This window comes from Anomalospiza imberbis, chromosome 13 (genome assembly GCF_031753505.1).
Source record: "Anomalospiza imberbis isolate Cuckoo-Finch-1a 21T00152 chromosome 13, ASM3175350v1, whole genome shotgun sequence".
NCBI lineage: Eukaryota > Metazoa > Chordata > Aves > Passeriformes > Viduidae > Anomalospiza > Anomalospiza imberbis.
Genome location: NC_089693.1, coordinates 17,668,258 through 17,690,793, shown reverse-complemented (window position 1 = coordinate 17,690,793; position 22,536 = coordinate 17,668,258). Strand labels below are relative to the sequence as shown.

At 43.4% G+C, this 22,536-nt stretch overlaps 1 protein-coding gene across 10 annotated transcripts in view; it reads left to right on the top strand.

Moving 5' to 3' along the window:
- MYO9A (myosin IXA) overlaps positions 1 to 22,536 on the top strand; it is a 171,426-nt gene that overhangs the window by 90,676 nt on the left and 58,214 nt on the right. For all 10 annotated transcript variants that reach the window (XM_068204297.1, XM_068204295.1, XM_068204293.1 and 7 more), the window contains 2 exons: positions 13,513 to 13,629; positions 21,688 to 21,822. In XM_068204297.1, the coding sequence (XP_068060398.1) occupies positions 13,513 to 13,629; positions 21,688 to 21,822 (252 nt within the window). The remainder of the gene's footprint in view (positions 1 to 13,512; positions 13,630 to 21,687; positions 21,823 to 22,536) is intronic.

Genomic DNA, 22,536 nt, shown 5'->3' with positions numbered 1-22,536 from the left:
AGATTGCCCAAAGAAGCTCCAAGCCCCATCCTTGGAAGTGTCCAAAACCAGGTTGGACAGTGCTTGGAGCAAGCTGGGACGGTGGAAGGTGTCCTTGCCCATGGCAGGGAGTGGAACTGGATGACCTTGAAGGTCCCTTCCAAGGCAAACCTGTCTGGCACTCCATGATCATGTCTTTGTTCAGGTGCTCTTAAGCAGCTGGGTGCTCCATGCTGTTGTTACATAGCCGTTGAAGGTCACCATGGAACTGTTCTGTGGCTGTGTCCATAGCACCCAAAGTACAATTAAATCTGTGAAATGCTTTTTATTCTGCATAAATAGGTGCAGCTGTAAGTGCACATGAAATCAGCTCATGATTAGTTAGAAAAGCAGTGGTGCAATTCAGGTCAGATTTACAAACCAAAATATTCAGGCTCCTGATAATCTGAGATGTACAGAATTAGGCAGGGGGTGACAAGCACTGAACCTTGTGTTTTGGGTGACAGCAAAGCAGGAGAGGCAAGTCCAGGCCTTCTGGAAACATTTGTTGAGGGCTCCACAGCTTTACTTTCATTGTCCTTTCATCCTCTCATGGTCATTGTCTCTGGGTCTGTGCTGGCTCAGCAGAGCCAGAGAGACATTTTGGAGTGGGAGGAGAGTTGGATTTGGGTCCTTTGGGAGAAGGAGAGAGGAGGAAACCTTTGCCCAGGAGAGGTGGGCCAGACACATCTTTCTCTTCCGGTGCCACAAAACCATTAGATTTTATTTTTTCACATCACCAAGTGTCATTTTACCTGGCCCTTCTTCACCTGGGATGAATTTTTGCTGAGGAATTCAAGGCTCTTGGAATGACCATCACAGGATGGTTATTTGGGATGATAAACTCTGCTGTGTTGGGGACTTTAAATTGGAGAGAACATCTCATTTTCGGCACAAACACTTAATTTTCAGCCCAATAACAGTTAATTGGCAGAGACACAAGGTAGAGAAGCCTTGTGGAGTGAACTGTAGTGAGTCGAAAAAGTATTTCATTACAGCAAAGAACTGAGTGATATTTCATTCTCCATATCCTTGGAGTGGGACTGACTAATAATGCTTTTTTCAGCCCATTAAAAGGGAGAAGAAATTGAGTTCCAGGGCCAAATGGCAGAACATTACCTAAGATGTTAAAAAAAAAAACCAAAAAACAACAAAGGAAAAGATCATAGTTATAATTAATCACGAGCCTGAAAATATTCAAGGAGAAAAAGTGGGAAGGAGGCAAAATAATTAATAGCATGAAGAAATTAAAATACTCAGTCCTGAGGTATGAGGACAGGGACACTTAATGGAACAGAAAGCAGCAGAACTGCTGGAAGCACCTACTAATCCCAAAACCCATTAGCTGAGGAGACTCATTGTCACCACGGGTTATTACCGTGAGGAGCTCAGCAGGAGCCCTTTGAAGAGCTGCTACGTTGATGAGTGGATTCAGAATTCACAGAAAAATATTAATGGAATAAAACTGAAACCCCACAAAGCTTTTAAGAGCCAAGCAACTGTCTCTGCTTCAGGATATGAGGGCAACCTGGGAGGGTGGAACTTCAAAAGAAACCTATTTGTGGGATGAGGTTTCTCACTTTTCCCTTGGAAATGCACGTCCTCATGTGCAAAAGCTGCTGCAGTCCCTCTTCTGCTCCGTGCCACCATGGAATTTCCTGTGTGTTAACTGTGTTCCTGCTATTTATTTGGCACTGATGTCTGGGAAAACAAGGAAGACATTGGGATTCCAAGATTCCTGAACAAAGTCCAAGATCAGGACTTTAGGAAGGGAAATGCTGACTTTCATTGGATTGCTTTGCCTATAGCCCACTCCAGCTGCCCTTTCAAATCAAATCCATTCTCAGCTCTTTAAAGGGTTCTTTTAATTACGTCTGGTTACTCTAAAGATGCTTTATTGTCACAGAGTTCTTTTAGTTACTTAAATTTCTACTAAAATAGAAATTGAAATAGAAATTTCTACTAAAATAGAAATGTGAAAAGTTTTCAAGGAATGCAGACAAACCGTTCCTGGGTTAGTTAGCCAGCTCTTCCCACAAGGGATGTCATTTTGGTACAGTTGCTTGGAATATGGGATTTTCATGTGTAATCCCAATCTGAATAAATTCAGGCTGATTTTTTTCCTCAGCCCAGGGCTGTTGGTCAGTGGCTGAAGGAGGAGGAAGTGTAGGAGTTCTGTGGCTGGATAGGGTCTGTTGCACAAACTTTGCCTCTACAGCAGTAACAGCTGAGGTGCGATGAGAAATACCTTCTCTTCGGGAAACCTTGCCAAAAAAATTGTAAAAACAACCTGGAATGATGACGATGGTGCACTGGCAGAACGAGTTTGTCTACACTTGCCCTCTGCTTGGAAGGACCAATCCAAAGGCAGGATTTGGCTTTTAAAGGCTCGAGGGCTGCTTTTGGTGATTGATTGGACACCTTGGTGAGGATCCCAGTACGTTGTGCCTGTAAGTGCTGAGAAATTTCCCTAAATGAGTCCTCCTCACATCAGGACACATAACTTCTTCCTGTGACATAAAATAATTTATTAATTGTTTTTTGTACTGATTTTGCTGTGAAAACGTGGGTGGAATGGAAGCTCAGTTCATGCCATTGGCAGAATACACTGGATGCACCAAGGTGGAGGAAAACACATTTTGTCATCAGTGGACCTTTCAAACTTGGCTGCCTGGTGGCTCTGTTCTCCTGTAGCTCTGTGGTGGGCTCAGGATGGCTCTGTGTGAGCACCTTTCCCTAAGAGATGTTCCACGTGTTCTCCACAGGAGAAGCAAGAGCTGCAGCCTTGTTTTCTGGAAGGGTTTAATTTCAGGAAGAGAGAGTGGTTTTTTTCCTTTCCTTTTCGGTTTTGATTTGTTACAGATGACACTTTGTAACCACAGCGCCCAAATCTGAAGGCTCTGAGTGAAATCTTTTTAGGAAGATGATGCTCATAACTGCCTGGCTTCGCAGTCAGGGACTTGGAGAAAATCTCTAACAAGATTTGTGTTGGTTTCTTTTGCTCCTGGCTCTGCTTGGGGGCTGTTTCTGAAAAGCATAACTACAACTTGTTCCAGTCATCAGCTGCAAAGTGACAATATCAGAGACAAGACTTGGAATCATCTCTGAAATTAAACAGCAGGCAGGCTCTGGCCTGGGATGGGGATGGGAATGGGAGTGGTTGGTCTCCCATCTGTCCTTTCCCAAACCTGCCTGCTACCAGTGGGGACACAATAGCTAGATCTTCAACACACCCACAAAAGATTTTCTTATTGCTCTTATTTGAAGTTTTCTACTTCATTTTCTGTGTTTGCATCCGTCTAATGACAGGAAGGATGAGTAAGGAGAGGGCAGTTGCAGGAGCACTCTGATACTTTTCTGTGCTACTCCTCAGAAATCCCAGGAATTCACAGAAGCACAAGAACCATTTCAGTGGGAATGTGTGTGAGATAGTGTGAGGATCACAGAATCACAGGATGGTGTAGGTTGAAAAGAACCTTAAGGATTGTCTAATTGCCTGTCTAAACCCCTGCCAATTCTACTAGCCCAGGTTACTCCAAGCCCTCTCCAGCCTGGCTTGGACACTTCCAGGAATGGGGCTTGGAGCTTCTCTGGGCACCCTGTGCCAGGGCCTCTCCAACATCACAGGGAAAAATTCCTTCCCAATATCCCATCTAACCCTGCCCTCTGGCAGTGGGAAGCCATTCCCCCTTGTCCCCAGTCCCTCTCCAGCTCTCCTGGAGCCCCTTCAGGCCCTGGCAGGGGCTCTGAGCTCTCCCTGGAGCCTTCTCCTCTCCAGGTGAGCACCCCCAGCTCTCCCAGCCTGGCTCCAGAGCAGAGGGGCTCCATCCTCAGAGCATCTCCGTGGCCTCCTCTAAACTCTCTCCAGAAGTTCCACATCCTTCTGATGTTGGCCCCAGAGCTGGAAGCAGCTCTGCAGGTGAGGTCTCACGAGAGCAGGGCAAAGGGACAGAATCCCCCTTTCCTGCTGCCCACACTGGGGAATCAGACCCCAGGGCATGGGAGAATTTGGGGCTCCCAGAGCACATGGGTAGCTCACATTGAGCTTTTCATGACCCAGAATTGATCGACCATTACATTCAGCCCGTGGATTGAGTCCTGAGTTACCCCTGTGTGTGTGGAGAATTGTGGTTTCCCGCTGTTCCGCTCTCTTCTCTGTTGTGACCCAACGTATTTGGTTTCCATCCCCATCCATGTCCTGCGTCTGGGATGAACCAAACAGCCTTTGGGGCTCCCCCTTGGCTCACAGGGCATGGGCTGAGACTAGCAGGATTAAGTTTTTTTTAAAACAGAGGCTCAACACCCAGAGGAAAATACTCTTGCAGGATATCAGACTCAGTCTTAATCCCTGGCTTGGCATCCAGGAGTGTTATATCATGCTTGGGCGGGAGAAGTATGATGTCATTTTCCACACTCATATTTTATCTGAACATCTTATTAAAATCCTGTCATTCTCCTGGGTCATTTCCCTAAGAGAACAGATCGTCAACACACCACTCTGGCTTCAGCCTGCAAGAAAGGTTTTTAAATTATTTTTATGTACAGTTAAGGAGGAGAAAACATATCTTTAAAGGCATCATTGAAAGAAAAGGAATGAAAAATGCTTTTTTTCATTTTTGATTACAACAAAAAAGAGGAAAAGTTGGCTTAAAAGTAGTTTGAGTATTCTATAAAGGTTCATTTTTATGCTTTAATTCTATAAGTGTACCTGAGAAGGAAACACTTTGAAAAACAACAACAAAGCACTGAAACCTTGTGCTATCTCTGGCTCCCGCCCTCCCGGCTGGCTGCCACATCCTGGCAGAAACCTTCCACTGTCACCCTGGTGTTGGGAGGTAGCGGATTGTCCCGCCAGTGGATTTTATCCAAGAGATGCAAGTGTCAATGATGTTTTCCAGAACTTATGGGTGGATTTTCCAATGAGAAAAAATAGCCTGTAATGTCATTACCATACAATGCTGCATCGTGCCCCAACAAAGCACTCAAACACAAAGGCACTTCAGGATTTGTCACTAAATCAGGAGTAAATGTTCTCACATTCAGAGACGGGGTTTACGTATTAGTTTCACATTTTATGTTGCACCTTTTTTCTAATTCTTCTTGTGCTCTCCCTCCTCTTGAACCAGTTTCTCAGTACCTTCCATGGGCCAATTGGTACCTTCACAATCACCCTCCTTGGACAAAGGTCCTTCTCCAAGCTGCCAGTCTGCATTAGTCAAAGGCATTTTAAGGGGATTTCCCAGACCATACTAACACCCTTCCTAAAAATCCCAATGGAGCAAGTCAATTCAACAAGTTATCCAGTGAGACAGTTTTCCAGTGTCAACATATCATCAGGTTGACAGGGACATCCTTCAAAACTACTTGCTTACTTGCAGCTCTAGGAAATTATAAACTACTAGTAATTAATTCTTTTTTAAAAATAATTATTTCTAAAAAGTAATTAAAATTATTTTATTATCACAATGTTCTCATCCTGGATTAGTGTGTTCATCCTGCTGGCCATGGATGGAGTAGGACACGTGGCATGAGAGGGGATTCTTCCCCCCCACTACCCTCATGAAACCCCACTTGCAGAGCTGCCTCCAGCTCTGGGGTCCCCATCATCAGAAGAATGTGAAGCTGCTGGAGCAAGTCCAGAGGAGGCCATGGAGCTGCTCTGAGGGTGGAGCCCCTCTGCTCTGGAGCCAGGCTGGGAGAGCTGGGGGTGCTCACCTGGAGAGGAGAAGGCTCCAGGGAGAGCTCAGAGCCCCTGCCAGGGCCTGAAGGGGCTCCAGGAGAGCTGGAGAGGGACTGGGGACCAGGGATGGAGGGACAGGACACAGGGAATGGCTTCCACTGCCAGAGGGCAGGGATGGATGGGATATTGGGAAGACATTCTTGGCTGGGAGGGTGGTGAAGCTGAGGCACGGGTTGTCCAGAGCAGCTGTGGCTGCCCTGGATCCCTGGAAGTGTCCAAGGCCAGGTTGGATGGGGCTTGGAGCAGCCTGGGCTAGCAGGAGGTGTCCCTGCCTGTAGGCACACAGTTTGTGGTGATTGGGAGTGGGGCTGTGGCTGAGCCTCATCCCCAGTGGGCACAGCTGTGAGAAGCAGGTGAGCAGCACTGACAGCAATGAGCCATGGAGTGCCCAGGGGCACTGACCAACCACCAAAGGGAACAGAGGGCACACAGGTGCAGTGCATCAACATGAGGGGTATGAAAGGTTGGGCTGAAGAACAGGAGGAGCAGATGCTTGCAGCCTTCTGCGGTGACATGATGTTTCTCTGTATGGGCAGATGCCTGGAGCCTTCTGATGTGGTATGGCATTCCTCTGTTTGGGTGAATGCTTAAAGCTTTCTGAAATTCTATGGGGATACTCTGTGTATTGTGGAGCCTTCTGATGCGGTACGGCGTTCCTCTGTTTGGGTGAATGCTTAAAGCTTTCTGAAATTCTATGGGGATACTCTGTGTATTGTGGAGCCTTCTGATGCGGTACGGCGTTCCTCTGTTTGGGCGAATGCTTAAAGCTTTCTGAAATTCTATGGGGATACTCTGTGTATTGTGGCCATCTCAACTGTGATACATGCTACAACACCTGCCCATGGCAGGGGGTGGAACTGAGTGATCCTTACGGTGTTTTCCAACCCAAATCATGCTGGCATTCTATAAACAAGGTACTAAAAACCTGCATTTGGACCAGGTGAGGGATTTAGTCCTTGTCTGATTCCAGCAACTAAGAGGTTTCTGTCTGTTTCCTTCAAACCCAGAAGTGTCCTCCCAGTTTTGGTGACAAGCCATAGGTGCTCCAGCAGGTTTTGTGTGTGGTGCTGCTCTCCTTCCTCACCATCCTCCTCGCTTTCTGCTCTTTCCCTAATTTAGCTTTCACAGCTACGTCCCTCCCTTCCTTTTGTTGCTACTCCATCTCAGCACAGGAATGTCAAACCCAGCAAACCACCCTCAGCAGTTCTCTCCCTACAACCACAAACCCAAGCTGCAGCCGCTTTCCGTGTGGGTTTTTTCACTCCTCGTGAAGCAGTAACAGTGTCAGAGATAAAAACTGAGACCAGTACATGTGGTCTCTACTCCTCTAACACGAGCACTATGAGTAGTATCTGGCACTCCTAAGCACTTTTCAAATAAAAATGTACTTTCAGTTTGCTTTTTTTAATCCCTTAATTAGTGATTGCTGTAGATCATCATCTCTGAGATGCCCACGTGGACTGTTTTCAATTGTCTGCACACCCAAGGCTCACTGGGAATGGGGGGTTGGCTTCTGTTCCTGGTCATTAGATCTCTTTAGGTAATCCAAATCAAGTGCATTAGAAGAGCTTGAATTCCTCCTGCTTTTGTTTGTTGTAATCTTGGATAAATCCTATCCCTCCTCACAGTGACCAAGCATTGTTAATATGTTTATTTTTTAAAAAAAGCAAGCACAATTTTTTTTTTTAAGACTAGAAACTGATTTTTTTAATCATTTACTAGCATGCAGCATGATTTTGTTGAATAGGTACTTTGAAGCAAATAAGAAAACACACGCTTTTCCTGATTTTTTTCCCCTACTTGGAAATTAAATATGTCATTTAAACTCACTGAAGTGATGGAAGGAGGGAGATTTTCATCTGAAAAGCCTAGGTAAATACCATGGGTAAAATTCAGTAGGTTTTAAAATGTGGGTTTTTTTTCCTCTGAGCCATATTGGAATGAGACATTTGTGATACAGTAAGTACCAATGTAATTATGAAGCCAAATTTTACCTTAGAGAATAAATGGGGGTAAAATGGGAATGGCTGATAAGGATTTCAAACCAAACATCAAATGATAATGAAAATCTAATCCTGTTTATGATAATAGCTCACTAAATAATTTCTGTGGTAGGATATCAACAGGTTTCTAGGATTTAGTGCCAAATCCCTGTGAGCAGAAACACCAATTGATTAATCAGAGAACGTGCTGAAAACTTATTCCAAGTATTAAAAGAAAAGCAAACAAATGAGGCTCCCACAGAGCCACTAAAACCACATATCTAGATTTGATTTTTTGAGGGATTTCCTGAAGAGGAAGAATTCTACTGCTATTTTTTTCCCCCCAAACATTTCATTGGAAGCACCTTTCATCCTTGTATAGAAATTATAGGAAGCCCATCAAAGGCGCTAAGGGAAAAGGGGATATTTCCTCTCTTCCTGTGTTCAGATCTGATTTCCTGAAGAAAAGAGGAATCTCTGTTTCTTCTCTCCAGCAGAAGAAAATGTATTTTGTGGTGCCCAACTTTACTTACGTAATTGAACACCTTTTCTTTATGTTTTACACCAAATGCTGCAAACTTCACACCTGGAAAGAAACATTTCTTGTCATCTTTGAATTACTGTAATTGTTCAGTATTTCTTGAGAAGAGTCTGAAAGGGGAATGTGTTACTTGTTTTCCTCCTGGAGGGCAGGAAACAGCTGCACATATTCCGGAAGAGTTGGGGGTGTCACCAGGAGAGAATGAATCCATAGGTAGCTCCTATGGCTGTATCAACATCATTCCTATTTTAACAGATCAATTTTTGGAGCTATTTCAGGTTCTTGGGAAAATTACAAGGAGAGTTGCTTGTAAAGCCATATTTTTTTGGATGGGTGGGAGTTCTGCATTGGTAGGGAATGCTGGTGCTGGCAATGTGTTTACTTACTGTGAACAAGTAACGTCGATAGTGTCCATGATGGGATGCACACATGCAGTCTCCTGGGAAAATCCTCGAAAACTGGAGGTAAAAAGGACCATGACCAGCCATGCAGCAAGTCTTGTGAACTGTACAGCAGCACAGAGCTTCCAGCAGCATCTTGATGGCCTTGTCCTCAGAGAATATCCTGAGTTGAAAGAGGCCCACAAGGATCATCAAGTCCAACTGAGTGGGATCTCTCTGCTTTCTGCTCCCTGGGCCATCCAGGGATGTTGCTGCAATTTTTGCTCTTTGCCTTTTGAAGTCCTTCAGCACTTGCTTTCACCCACCCTCTGTTCTCTGGGCTTTGTTTATTCCCCTTAGTCTGAAAGATGTGAAATATTTGAGGTTTTGTTGTTCAAATTGAACTATTGCTGCTCTTGCTTGTGTGTTAGGTTAGTCAGCAGTAAGAACACTGAATCTAATAAGGAGCATTCAGGGAACTTCCAGCAAAATCATGTGAAAATGTCTGTAAAAGGTTAGCTGAGCATCTTGGAATTAAGAATCAGGTTGGAAAAGACCTCTAAGATGTAGTCCAACCGTTCCCCTGCTCTGTCAAGGCCACCACTGACGCATCTCCCCAAGTGCTATAATCCACACAGCTTTTAAATCCCTGCAGGGATGGAGTCTTCACCATTTCCCTGAGCAGCCTGTGCCCGTGCCTGACCACTGAGCCTCCTCTGACACAGATTGAGGTCGTGCCTTCTTGTCCCGTCCCTGTTCCCTGGGATCTGAGTCTGACTCACCCCCCCAGCTGTCCCCTCCTGTCAGGAGTTGTGCAGAGCCTTCTTTTCTCCAGGCTGAGCCCCTTTCCCAGCTCCCTCAACTGCTCCTGGTGCTCCAGACCCTTTCCCAGCTCTGTTTCCATCTCTGGCTCGAGCTCCACAATGTGTTTCTTGTAGTTTTCAATGGATAAGCTTGATGGGGATTTTAAACTGCCTGCTTTCCCTGGATTTTCTGGGTACCAACAAATATTTTTAATAATTCCAGCTTGACATTTCAGCCCTCAGCTGAGTGCAGAAGGGCAGAAGTGAGGGATCCTGCCTGGAGCAGGGGGTGCTGTGGGATGGCAGCAGACAGATTTGCTTAAATATATTTAGTGACTTTGTAATCTCAGTTCTTAACAATCTCCTGTGTGTGTACAAATGTGTTTTACAGAGACTTTTAATTTGAGCAAATTTGGGTTCCTGAGATTACATCTTTTCCAGCCTCTAAAACACAGGCTGCTGCTGCTGGAACTGTGAGTCCTTGTTCCAAAGCACTTCAAAAGCAGATTTTAATTCTTAAGCCTGTCTTCCCTTTGTTCCTTTTAACAACAGATGTTTCCAGAAGTTTATCTGTTTTTAAGGTGGCCTGAATCCAATGCTGATCATGACAGCTTTCAGTACAATTAATTTGGCAATGAAATGATACAAAAAACTCAAATGTGTTATATCAGGATCTTAACAAAAGTTGGCCAACCCAACAAGTGGAGTTTCTGGCATATAATAAATAATATATACATTATTTCTAGCTTGATAAGCAGGAAAGTATTGATTAAAACCTTGTCTGTAGCTTATTTCCTGACCTGCCGACTCAAAGCGTGTTTAATCTCTCTCAATTTGGAATCAGCAATATTTTTGTGTGGATGCAACATGTCTTGCTCCCTTTGATCCCCAGAGATTTGTTTTGGCATTGCAGCAGCTATTTTTATTTTGCTTTGTGAAGGAAATAAAAATGGTTTGATGAGCATAACCATGTTCCAGATCTGCCTAAATGTCACATAAGGAGACTTGAGGAAGAGACCAGAAGCTGTAGGTGTTGACCTGAAGAAAAGCTGTATGTGATATATGGGATGTATTTCAGAGATTATAATTAATTTATGTAGGATAGTACAGAAATAAATGATTTCTCATTAAATAAAGCATAAAACCTTATTTTAAATGCTCTGCTGCAGCTCCTGAATTTGAAAAGAAATAATATTCGCTGATGGTCTCCAGATTTTGTAGTTTTGGAATCTGTTTAGGATAGTGAGGGGCTATATTTAAAATGTGACATCAGTAGAGAGCTATTGTAAAAAGTAAATACTTTATTGAAATGAAATAAAAAATACAAATAAAGGCAGCCCCCCCTAAACCTTGAGTCATTTAAAATAAGTTCATTTCAGCGCAGGTATTTTTTCAATGGATGAAGGCAATGTGCTCCATCCACCTTGTATTCTCAATATGTTGCTTTGCCAGGAGTTTCCTACCAGCTCTTAGGATTAAACCATCTCTTCTAAAAGTAGCTGTTGAACACTTTGGGATCTGGGCCACTGATTGTGGGACCCAAGCATAGCAAGGAAATCACCTTTCCATGGGCTTCCCAGCTTTCCATGTAGCTGAGACCACTTTGTGAATGAGAGTAGTGGCTCATTCCCCCACCCTGCACATTCTGGAGGAAACTGGGCAGTGCTGGTGTCAGGGAAACTTCCCAGTCTGACCATTCAGGACGCTCATGGCAGTCACACTTCCAGCATTTCTCAGCACTGGAGTGGTGCAGGCTTAATGGTATCCTAGTTTATTTTGGAAAAAAAAAAAACCCAGGGACATTCAGGGGTGAAGTCCTGCACATCCCTGTAGCCTCTAATAAAAGGTAATGAAAAGTGTTGCAACATAAACCCATATATGATGCTGTAGGAGAAACAACTGTGTTCTTTTTGGCTTTAAATAGAGATGGAGTTTGTTTTTAATTGCACGTTGGAGCAATTAATTGGGCTGGTTTATGCCAGGACAAAGTATTAGGGCAGTGAGAGGCATTCCTGGATCTTGGCCTTCGTCTTTCCCCAGAGACTGATTTTTCTGGCGTGACAGTGTTACTGATTGTCTTCCAGCTTAATGAAAAAAGTGTAGCTGGAGCCTTGAATTTTCTATTAATCACTGAGATACTCTCTCACATTTGAGTAAATTAAAAAAAAATTAGATAGCAATCTCCCCCACCCAAACAACCTGTGTTGCTTTTAATAAAAACAGCCAAAAAAACCCACCCCAAACCCTTTTCATCAGTAAAGGAAAGAAAAAGCAGTTAGTGAGAACTGGAGCTCTTTGTGTTTGAAATGCCGGCTGCTTTCCAGCCCTTGTTGAAGAACTCGAGCATTTCAAGAGCTCACTCTTTAAAAGAGCTGTTTTGGTCTGAGCTGCACCAAAATCCTCTTGGTCCTGTTGCTCACCTATTTGCATCACACGTTTGTTTTCGGTTGTTTTTTAGGTGAGGAATTCCTTGCTAATTGTGGCCATATTTTGTAGTTACTTGTGTTGTCACTTTTTATTGCCACCACTTTATAGTTAGCAGCGTACAGAGGCTGTGAGCATCCTCAGCCATAGAACCATGGAATTGTTCAGGTGGGAAAAGCCCTCTGAGTTCATCCAGCCCAACCATCCCCCAGCAGTGCTAAGGCCACCACTAACCCATGGTCCCCAAGTTCCACATCCACACGTCTGTTAAATCCCTTCAGGGATGAGGACTCCACCCCTGCCATGGGCAGCTGTTCCAATGCCTGACAGCCCTTTCCATGAATAAATTTTTCCTAACATCCAGCCTAAACCTCCCCTGGTGTGGACTGTGTTAATCCCTTCTCCTATTCCAGCTGGACAGGGAGAGGAAGTGAGACCATGTGCTTAATAGCATTTTAAGAGCAAAACATTGGCAGAACGGCTTGTGGTCACGCTAAATGCTGCTATCTCCAAAAATCAAGGAAAAAAGAGGTGGGAGTAAGCTGATGGAAGATAAATGATGCTACATGAGCTTTATTCTTTCACTTGGGGTCAGTGACATGAGGCTGCTCAAATGATGTTCCTCGAAGGGAGCGTTGGTGAGAAGGATTTCAAAGCAATATGTGACAAGCCACTGATTTGTTACAGTTCAGGGTTTAATTGAAGTAATTACATGGGAATCGTCTAGTTCCTTTTTTATTCTTCTGCAGTGGCTAAAATGAACCAAATGTAGCAGTCATGGCTAGTGCCATAAGTTTTTAGGTGATTAATATGTACCAAAGCTCTACTCGAGGTGATAATTGAAACCAAGGAAGAAGCCCAAGCAGCAAGAACAAAGATAACCTTTAAATAGAAATTCCTGCTTTCTGGGTCTCTATGTAGGTGCCTGTCCAAAAGTCCAGGGATCTTCCTTTGATCTCAGCTTTCATCCCATCAAGCAGAATCTCTTTGATCCCGGCCGTGGTGGGGTTGACCCTTCCTCGGCGCTGTTATTCCTCTCTCTGGGAGAGCTGCTGGAGGAGCGTTGAACCTGCCTAACGTGATTTGTAGCTCCTGCTGGTGGTACCTGGAAAACTTCAAGTTTTCAGGAACCCTCAGATTTACCAGAGAGGTTTTTAGCCTCCCCTTTTGTAGCTCTTCTGCTGTTGCCAGGCACTGCCTGTCCTGGCATGTGCCTTCACATCGCTTGCTGTTGCTCCTGTGCAATATCCACCCTTCTCTTTCCTTCTCCCCCAGAAAACCTTTCAAGGGTCTTGGCAAATTTATTATATTTATATTTAATGTTTGTATTTATTTCCTTTCCTTTCACCACCAGTGATTGGATTTGTGGTATGATCTTGTGTATCATCCACTTGGATGCATGGAGGAAACCAAGCCAAAGTCAGGGGCACATCCACAGCCCTGGGATTACACCCAATTCCCTGTGCTGTTAGGACCACTGACATACATGGCATAAAATAAAATAGCAGACAAAAGTTTTGGCAAGCGAAGAATATGGATGTTGGATGTGGGAGTTTGAGAACAGAAGCCATTTTAGTGCAGAGCAAGAATCATTTCCAATCACCTTTTTTCTTTTCTATTTCAGGCTGTGACTGTGCGGAATTCCATGGCCAAGTCACTGTACAGCGCCCTGTTTGACTGGATCGTGTTCAGGATCAACCACGCACTCCTCAACTCCAAGGACATGGAGGAAAGCACCAAGGTAACACCTCACCAGCCCTTTTGGCTCCTCTCTTGGGTTTTTAAAATAGGTAACTGAGCGGTAAAACATTACCCAGGCATGTTGCTTAACATGAAGTTAATTTTTCCTCGGATCATAACTGAGTACATCATTATTCTAAGTGGTGCTTGCTGAGCTGAGAAGGATGAAGCACCTTAAGTACTATAAGCTCAAAGCAACCAGGGAAAAGATTTTGTCGTAGCCACAAAAGCCAGTTCCCCCACCCACTCCAGGAGCAATGGCAAATGTTTTCCTCCTTATGTGTAAAACTAGAGGACCGTGTATAATTCAGAGGGGAAAAAGGGAATTCTTGCTTCTGCATTTTGGTGAAGTTGCTCCGTGATGAAATGATGAACGAGGTGGGTGGCTGTAGGTACTGAGTTAGTACAGTAGAAAAATGAATTTAAAGAAAAGAGTCATGATGGGGAAAGTGAAGCTGGTGGGATGCTGTACCACCTTCCCAAAGAATTGATGGAAGGAATGACATGAAGTTTCCTGCAATAGCAGGGCCTGCATGCTGTGACCCAGGACATCCTCCCTAACCCTCTTGTGTACTCATCCACACTCCTCGTGGCTGGGGGATACTGACCCCAAAATCCATGTCCTTGTACACAGGCACTTCCAGTGCTCCAGCTACCCTTGCCTTGGGAATCTGGGACGTGGTCCAGCAGCATGTGGGGTTTTTTGAGGGGTTGTGCATCCAAACTAAAGTCACAGCTGCCAAAAGGAGGATTTTTGCTGAGCACTGACATTTGGATTGTGCCATAGGACTGAAGTTGCAGAGGCTCACAGTGTGGTCAGTCCTTTATTTAATTCCAAAAAAGGGTTGTGGAGTGTAATTGTGTACTGGAAATAAAAACATGCCTATGAAATCTGCTTATATGCTTTTCTGACAAAGAAGGGTTGTTACAGTGATAACATCCAGTGAGCCTTCTGACTGCACATGCTGCCTCTCCCTCTGTTTAATATTTTACCAGAAATGTGTTCTTTCCTGATTTTTTTCCAAGTAATCAAAAATTTTGTCTGGGCTGTCAGGAAAAAACAAACCACACTGTTTACATATTTGGTGAAGCAGAAAAGTGGATTTGTTTTGACAAGGAAATGCATCTCAAATGCTAATTATTTTTTATTAATGACCCAATGATTCTTTAAAATTATTATCTATTCTGTAATATTTACGTACAAATCAGTCTAGGACACTCTTGTATGCTTAGTCAGCATGGCTGTGAAAGTGAGGCACCACGGTAGCTGTTTATGGGCAATTAAACTTTTGTTCCCAACCAGAAATCTCAGCAGGTAAGAGCCAGAACAGCCCAAATTCCTGCTTTTTTTCCAACGTTGCTGCTGTGCATTAACCCTCTGCTTCCTCCAGCCAAGACTCCCATGGATTGTAACCATCTTTCCCCTTGCCCACCTCTGGGTGTCATCTCATGAAAGGGCCCAGGTTTCTGGCCCTTTTTTTTTGTCCCCAAATCATAATGGTAGCATCCACGTCAGGCAGCAGCTGCCAGGAGCTGGGAGTGGTGTTGCCCCCGTGCCAGAACAGATCCACCCATGCTGGCAAATGCCCAGGACCTGGAGCTGCAGAATGTGCTCATACCCAGATCCAGGGAGGCAGTCCTGGACTGTACTTGGGCCAGAGTTTCTAAAGCAGAAAGGCAGCGCACAAAATACCAGGAAATAATCTGCTGCTCTAGGCACAAGTGTAATTCAGTTTATCTTCAGAGTCCTCTATGAATTGGATTGATTCCCACAAACCCCCCAGAAATCATGAAAATGCACAAATCCCTCCCCATTTTAGGGGTGGAGACGGTGAAGAAGAGATTTATGTGCATTTCAGAGCAAACATAGACAGCCAATTTTCCCTCGAGTGGTTCTACCACGTCACCTCCTCAGCCCTATTTTTATCCCTTGACTTGGGTTGTTTCAGCACAGAGGAAGGAGAAATGTCTCCCTGGAATGGGCAGGGCTGAGAATAGCTTCTCCTTTGCCCTCGAGGAATAACATTGCTGCCAACAAGTGTCCGAGGGCATCCTGGGCTCTGCAGCTGCCCTTGAGGCACCAACCAAGAATCACCACTGTGGAGAAACGGAGCCGACGACTGATCTGGTTTTTCCTACCACTTCCCACTCCTCCTGAATTCCTTTTCAGTTCTTTTATTGAGAAACCCCAGATGAGGATGCAGGTTCTCCTTAGCTTCCCATATGTTGTTTTGAGGTTGGGCAACACCAGCTGAGTGACTGGGAGCAGTGGCATCTCCAAACCCTGGGAGTACCTCCTTGCTGCAAGGCAAGACCTTGGCACATGGATGACATCTCCTTGCTGGCATATACCAGCCAAAAAAATCCCTTAAACACACCAAGTCTCTGATTTATGAGAGCAAAATACAGCCTCGCACCTCAGAAACTCCTTAGTGTGCAATGGGTGAATAATATGTGACTCACCCTGCGGCAAATGTCCCGGATTAATCCCAGCCCATGCTTGACACTGATATTCCTCTGACTTTTAAGATACATTTTGAAACAATCCTGCAGGTTTGGAAGGTTCAGAAAGTGTCAGATGATGGATTTGGGGCACAGAGCTTTCTTTTATAATAATCACATTATGCAGAGATAAAACAAGACTCAAAGCCATCTCAATTTAGAGTGTGTGTGGGAGAGGTTAAGGAGAAAAATTAATACAGAAGTTTCTCTCTTCATGAGTGTAGATTTGATTTTAGTGGGACAATGGGAACCGAGATAATTTTAAGATCCCAATATGTGTTTATTTGATGTCAGCAGTAAGGAGAAGATCAAAAGATGAAGCTGGGCAAAGAAAAATAAACACTTGGCCGTTGTTCTTCCATATTGTCCAGCAAGTATTTGGAAGATGTAAATCAGACCTTTGATATCCAAATTTAGTTAAATGTACAGTGAAATATTTTGGGAAAACACAGTGGGATTTGGCTTATCTTGCTTGGTGACAGGATTTCTAGCATATTATTTCTGACCCAAGTTGTGAATATGTTATTTGATACCTCCTGGTTTATGGTAATGGCAGAGCTGCCGTGGGTCGGATTTGCTCCGACTCCCTTTTCCTTCATCTTCTCTCAATTCCTTTTAGTTCCTTTTATGTTCTCATGACTCCCTACAAACTGCCTGAAATTTGACCTTTATTAATGAGGTCGGAGATTTTTCCTTCTCTTGAGAACGAGATTACTAAACCTCCCAGAGCCTCTTATTGAATCCCCCTTCCATAAATCAGGTTAGGAATTGCTAGAAGTCCATCTCACCTCTTAAAACAATGATAGAGTGGAGATCGTGGTGGATCAAAAGGCATTTCCAAGGGTGTTTTTAATCTTTCCCCATTTGGTTCTTGTGAAGTGTCTTCATTTCTTCCCAAATCACCCTGCTGCCATTCTCAGATGGTGTGCTGTATATGTGGGGATGATGGTGAACTCGTGGCTGGGAAGAAAATTAAAATGAATGGCCATGAAGAAAAATTTGTGATTGAACACATGAAGAACTCATGGCCATGAAGAAAATTCATTTAAATTCAACCAACCAGTTAATTCTTGGCTTTTTGACTTGAAGCAGAGGAAGAATTGCTAAACATGCAATATGTTTATTGTGCATCGGTTCATTAATTTTAGGTCCCAGCTTCCAAGTTTGTAGAAAATCACTGTGTTTCACTTTATATAATAGATCATCATGTATATTGGGGTGATGGAGGTTGGAGCGGTCCTTTCAGATGAAGTGGTAATGGATTTTGGGGTGGTTTTGGGGAGGGATTTTTAACAGTATCAGCTTTGGAATATTGTAAATGAAAAGAAATTGCTAAAATGAAAAGAGATAAAAAATTTGAAAATAGTAATAAACAAGATTATTTTCCCTGAATTTGAAGCAAACCTATCCGTAATTGCCAAAATGTACCTCCATGGTGGAATTACATCACCAGCATGCAATTGGGGCAACATAAATCAGCTCCAGTGATCCCTATTTATTGGCACTTTGGGAGCTGGAGAGCACGGAGCTTCAGGGTCATCATTTGCCAAAAGCCCTTAAAACTCATGCTCTGTGTTTAAATGTCATGGCTGAAACATTTTAAGAAAAGCATGAGGTCATTTTTCATCATCTCAAGCAGAAAGTGCTCACTGACCCAGGGTTCACCCAAATTTTAAAAATCCTCACAGATGTGCACTTTTAATCACAGGAATTTTGATATGCTAATTAATACAGTCACACTTTTTAATTTTATATGTTAGTTTTGATAAAGAAACTGCATTAACACACAAACTAGTCTTGGCGAGTCAAGGTCTAAATTATCTTCATGTGATTTCCTCATGGCACCTATTCAAAGGATTGATTTGAAGCTGAAGACTTAAAAGATTTGTAAATGTTAAACTCCTTTGATTATTTTTTTATTTTGTGGTGCAAATTTCATCCTAAACCCACCCAGATTACACACTTTTTACAGGCAGTTTAACAAAATTAATTCCTGTATATGTCAGTGGAAACTGTTTTTTCACCTTGCTGCAAGAATTGACTCTGTACACATTTGCGCTGCTTTATCAGGGACAGAGAGTAGAAACAGAGCCATAAATTCCAAATTTCTCAGGTTTTAAAGTTTTTCCATGTGGCATCCATTGGCCTCATTCTTTTGGGAGCGTCGTGGCAGAGGACAAATGGCTGTTTCACTGCAAAGCTCTGTCCAGACTTCTCTGGCGTGAAACTCTGCAAAAAACCACACAGTTTAAAATCTGTATTCTGGGGGAATTTGGTAGTTACAAACACAAGGATGTGAGAAAAATGCTGGTTTACTTTGTATAACAACCATGGCAGAATTAACCATCTTCCTCCTGGGCATGTGGTTTGATACCTGCAGTGGTTTTGTGAGATGCAGATTATTTTTATAGTTCTGTATGTATTTAATTTTAGGTGTCAGCTAGAAATTATAAAAACACAGCTTTAAAAGATAATATTTCCATAAGATTCTTTTATAACTGACAGGGCTATTTTTTGCTACATATGACTCTTCTGTTTTGCATTATAAGTGTATTTTCACACCCACATTTAAATATATTTGGTAGCAGTTTCGATGCAGTAAATGAACCAGGATTGGAAAAAAGGGAGAGGGTTTTTGTGCTCAGTTGTTTCATATTAAATTAAGTTTGTGAGAGCTTAAAGACCTTTTTCAGATTAAAGTCTTCACTCATGGCAAGGGCTTAACTATTTTCACAGGGTGTCAACGCGATGCTTTTGAAAGCTGGTGTCAGTAAATCAATGAATAGTCTGGAAGTGTGAACATTTTATCTTCCAAGTCTTGTCTGTATATGGTGGAATAGAGACTTTTATGTAGGGGAATTTTTTGGAACTCTTGTCTGTTGTAGGGATGAGCTTGAACAGCAGTGGGATGTTTGGGGTCGGGATTTGCAAGGGTGATGTGAAGGGAGATGAGAAAAGTCACTTTGTCCTGTTTCCACCATCAATTTTTCTATGGATAATATAGATATGATACATTAATCATACAGAGAGTTTAAGAATAATTCCTTCTGAGATGTATTTAAAAAAGGATGAGGCAGATTTCTGCCTGGTGAGCAGAAGGGTTCCCACAACCATTGGGACAAGCAGGAGAAGATGCTGGACCTTGGGAAGCAGTGGGTGAGAGTGAATCCCTCTGCCAGGCTCAGTCCTTGGTCCAGTGGTTCCCAATTTGCATCTTCTGGTCAAAGAGCTGTTTCTCGTGGGTATTTTGTCAAGTGATGCAAACTTCTGGGAAAGTGGCCAAGGGCCTTCATCCTTGTCATGGCATGAGGGAGGTAGAGACTGTCTGACCCTGGAATAGGGAGAAAAGCCTGGACAAAAGATGAAGTAGTCAACGAGCTCTTGGAAAATAGTTTAAAGACTTAACTTTGTGCTTAAATTCTTTTTTTGTTGTGTTTTCACTTGTCCCAGTGGCCAGAGTCCAGGTCAGACAAAGCTCCAGCTCACAGCTGAGTGGCCACTCTGCCCACGGCAGCCATGCCTGCTCCAGACGTAGGTGGTTCCCTGGTCAGGAGTCGGGCACAGAAGGAATATTTTCCTCCCACATTATGTGATGTATTGAAAATGGACAAAAGGCAGTGTGGAGAGGCCTGTGGACAGTCTGGTTTATATTTCTGGCAGTGAAATTAAGCTGATCTTAGCAAGGAAATCTTAGAAAATCCAAAGTGCAGGTAGCACCAACAGAACACCTGGCAGCTCTCAGGTTCTTTGAGGTGGAAAGGAAGGGTTATTTCTCCTCCCTGTCTGAGGTTTAGCTCATTTGACCAGTGTTAATGCTTTTACCTCTCTTATTAATTATTTAATTATTTTTAATGGGTGAACGGAGTGAGGTGGCTTTGGTTGGATCCCGGAGCACAGTGCTGGAGGAGCTCTCCCCAAAGAGTGTCCTTCAGGCTCTTCACTCCTTTTCTGATGACAGCAGCTTTTCTGGGTGGGCACAGTATGAGTTTTGTTTTTAACATTTATTGTGAACTAGGGGTTTAACACAACAGTCATGTGCAGGCATGGAAGCTGCAGCAGTAACTGTATCTTGAGCTTGTTTTTCACCCCAGCTCCCTCTGTGGATGAGGTTTATTTGCTGACATTTCCCTCTTCTGGGTTTCCCAAATTCACCTGACAGGCAGAAGGCTCAAGTTTTATGAAAACCAATACCTACACAAAGAAGAAGGTTCCACATTTCTACTCCCATCAAGGGTAGGAAGCACAGTCTAAGCCAGGAGATGATGGGTTGCACTCACCTGTAGGCCAGCATATGCCTTGCCAGAGGTCCACTGCCTCTCCTTGCTTCACTGGTGTGGGGAGAGGAGGGGGCCAGAAGGATGCAAAGCAAGCTGGGAATTCACTGCAGCATTGATCTCACTTTGCCAACATAGGAAACCTTGATGCACCCACATCTTGATGAGCATCTCAAGAGGTAATTTTAGATTAGAGACCAAACAGACATTGGCTCTTCAATGTGGGGAAAAGCCTGGGGTGAGATATGGCTGAGGTTCACAAAAATCATCAAAGTGATGGGGAAGAAAAGGCTATTTAGAACTCACCAGATCCTGCAATTTATATTATGGGTTATGGATTTAATAAAATAAAAACTTCCCTATTGTGAACTTCTGGAAGTTCCTTACAGAGAATGTAGGGCTCATAGTGCCAATGGGTTCCAAAAAAAGCAAAAGGGATGGGTCCCTCTTTACACTTCTCTTGCCCATGAACTCAAGGAGCACAGAGGTGTCCCTCCATATCCCTCATCCCAAACTGGCAGGAGCTGGTGGAGAAAGGTGCCAGAACACAGAAGAGCCGTGTGGACACAGCCAGGTGTCACAGGGGAAGATCACGTGGGCAGGGCTGGGCCAGCAGTTAGGGCCAAGTGTTAGTCAGGGCTTTGGACTCCCTTTTTCAGCAGCATTATTATTTTTGTGTTAATTCGCCCGAGTGACTCTATGCTACCAAACATCAGTCCATTGATCCATCTGACAAACAAGGTGGATGCTTTATTTGTGATACTATTGCAGTTTTCACCAGGAGAACTAAAGATTATTTCCATGGGAAGCCCTGATGCATAGCAGTTTCTTTTTGAGGTTTGCAGCTGGAGTGGGTTTGCTTGGACAATGCACTCACCTTGGAGGTGTGTTCCCATGGGTTGTCTTCACAGTGCAAGCCTTTGTTTCCCAAGCCTATCCCTTTGTTTTCCAAGCCATTTTTCTCTTCTGAAGATCAATACTTAAATCCAATATAATAACCCAGAACAGGCTTCAGGTTTCTTCAAAGATGGCCATTTGTTTGTAAATAAGGAAAAAAAATCACCTCTCAAAGGGCTTTTCTCTTAGAACAAGCCCTTTTGTCCATATATCTATAGTTACGTGTTGTCTCTCTGGATTCCAGATGGCACAATATCAACAATTCCAGTAAAATTCCTACTATTAAGTATATTTAATTCTGTCTGTGTGCTTTTGATTATGTACTGTGTACAAATAATCCACTTTATGTGATTTTATTCTAATCCTCACTCTTACTTTTCTTGCAGACTTTATCCATCGGGGTGCTTGATATTTTTGGGTTTGAAGACTATGAAAACAATAGTTTTGAACAATTCTGCATTAACTTTGCCAACGAGCGCTTGCAGCACTACTTTAACCAGCACATCTTTAAACTGGAGCAGGTAAGTCCAGAAATATTTACTCTCTGCTGCCAGTGAATATTGACATGACTTTGTGGCCCTGATAAAGTTCTGAAATTATCCCTTTAATTCTGTTTTGTTAAGGAGTGTACACTGAATTATTCCAATTTAACTTCTAATTGACCGTATGACAAACTTCCACCTGTACAATAAAATCCAGCCAGACACTTGCTGGTTTAAAATAAATATTTTGGCTTCCAAAAACATCATGAAGACCTTAACCACTGCTCTGTTGTCTCCTTGATATGTGCTCAGAGGGCTTATCAAGGAAGGAGCAATTCCTTCCTTGCCTTTTCCTGGACATGCTGATGTGCCATTTGATATCACATAAAAGGGTTTTTTTTTTGTATCTAGTGAAAAAGCCACCCCAGTCTTCCAGTGGTTTTTTGCCTTCCAGTGTTGATTTGTGGAGAGGGAGGAGAAATGTTGCTCTCATGTCTTCTCCAAAGTCAGGCTTGAGAGCATTATGACCTTCAATAGCCCTGGCAGATGAGGAAAGGCTGAACTTTAAGCTTTGCTTTACTTTTGTTAAGACAGGGTGTTGCTTTCCAGCCTCAAATTAATGCACTTAAGAGAGATAACAGAAACAGAGGCTGCAATCCAGCAGGTAACACACACAAGATGTTTTGGATGGGAGGAGGCTTCTCCCTTTGTTATTCAACAGCAAGCAGGACAAGAAAACTGGAAGTTTCTTTC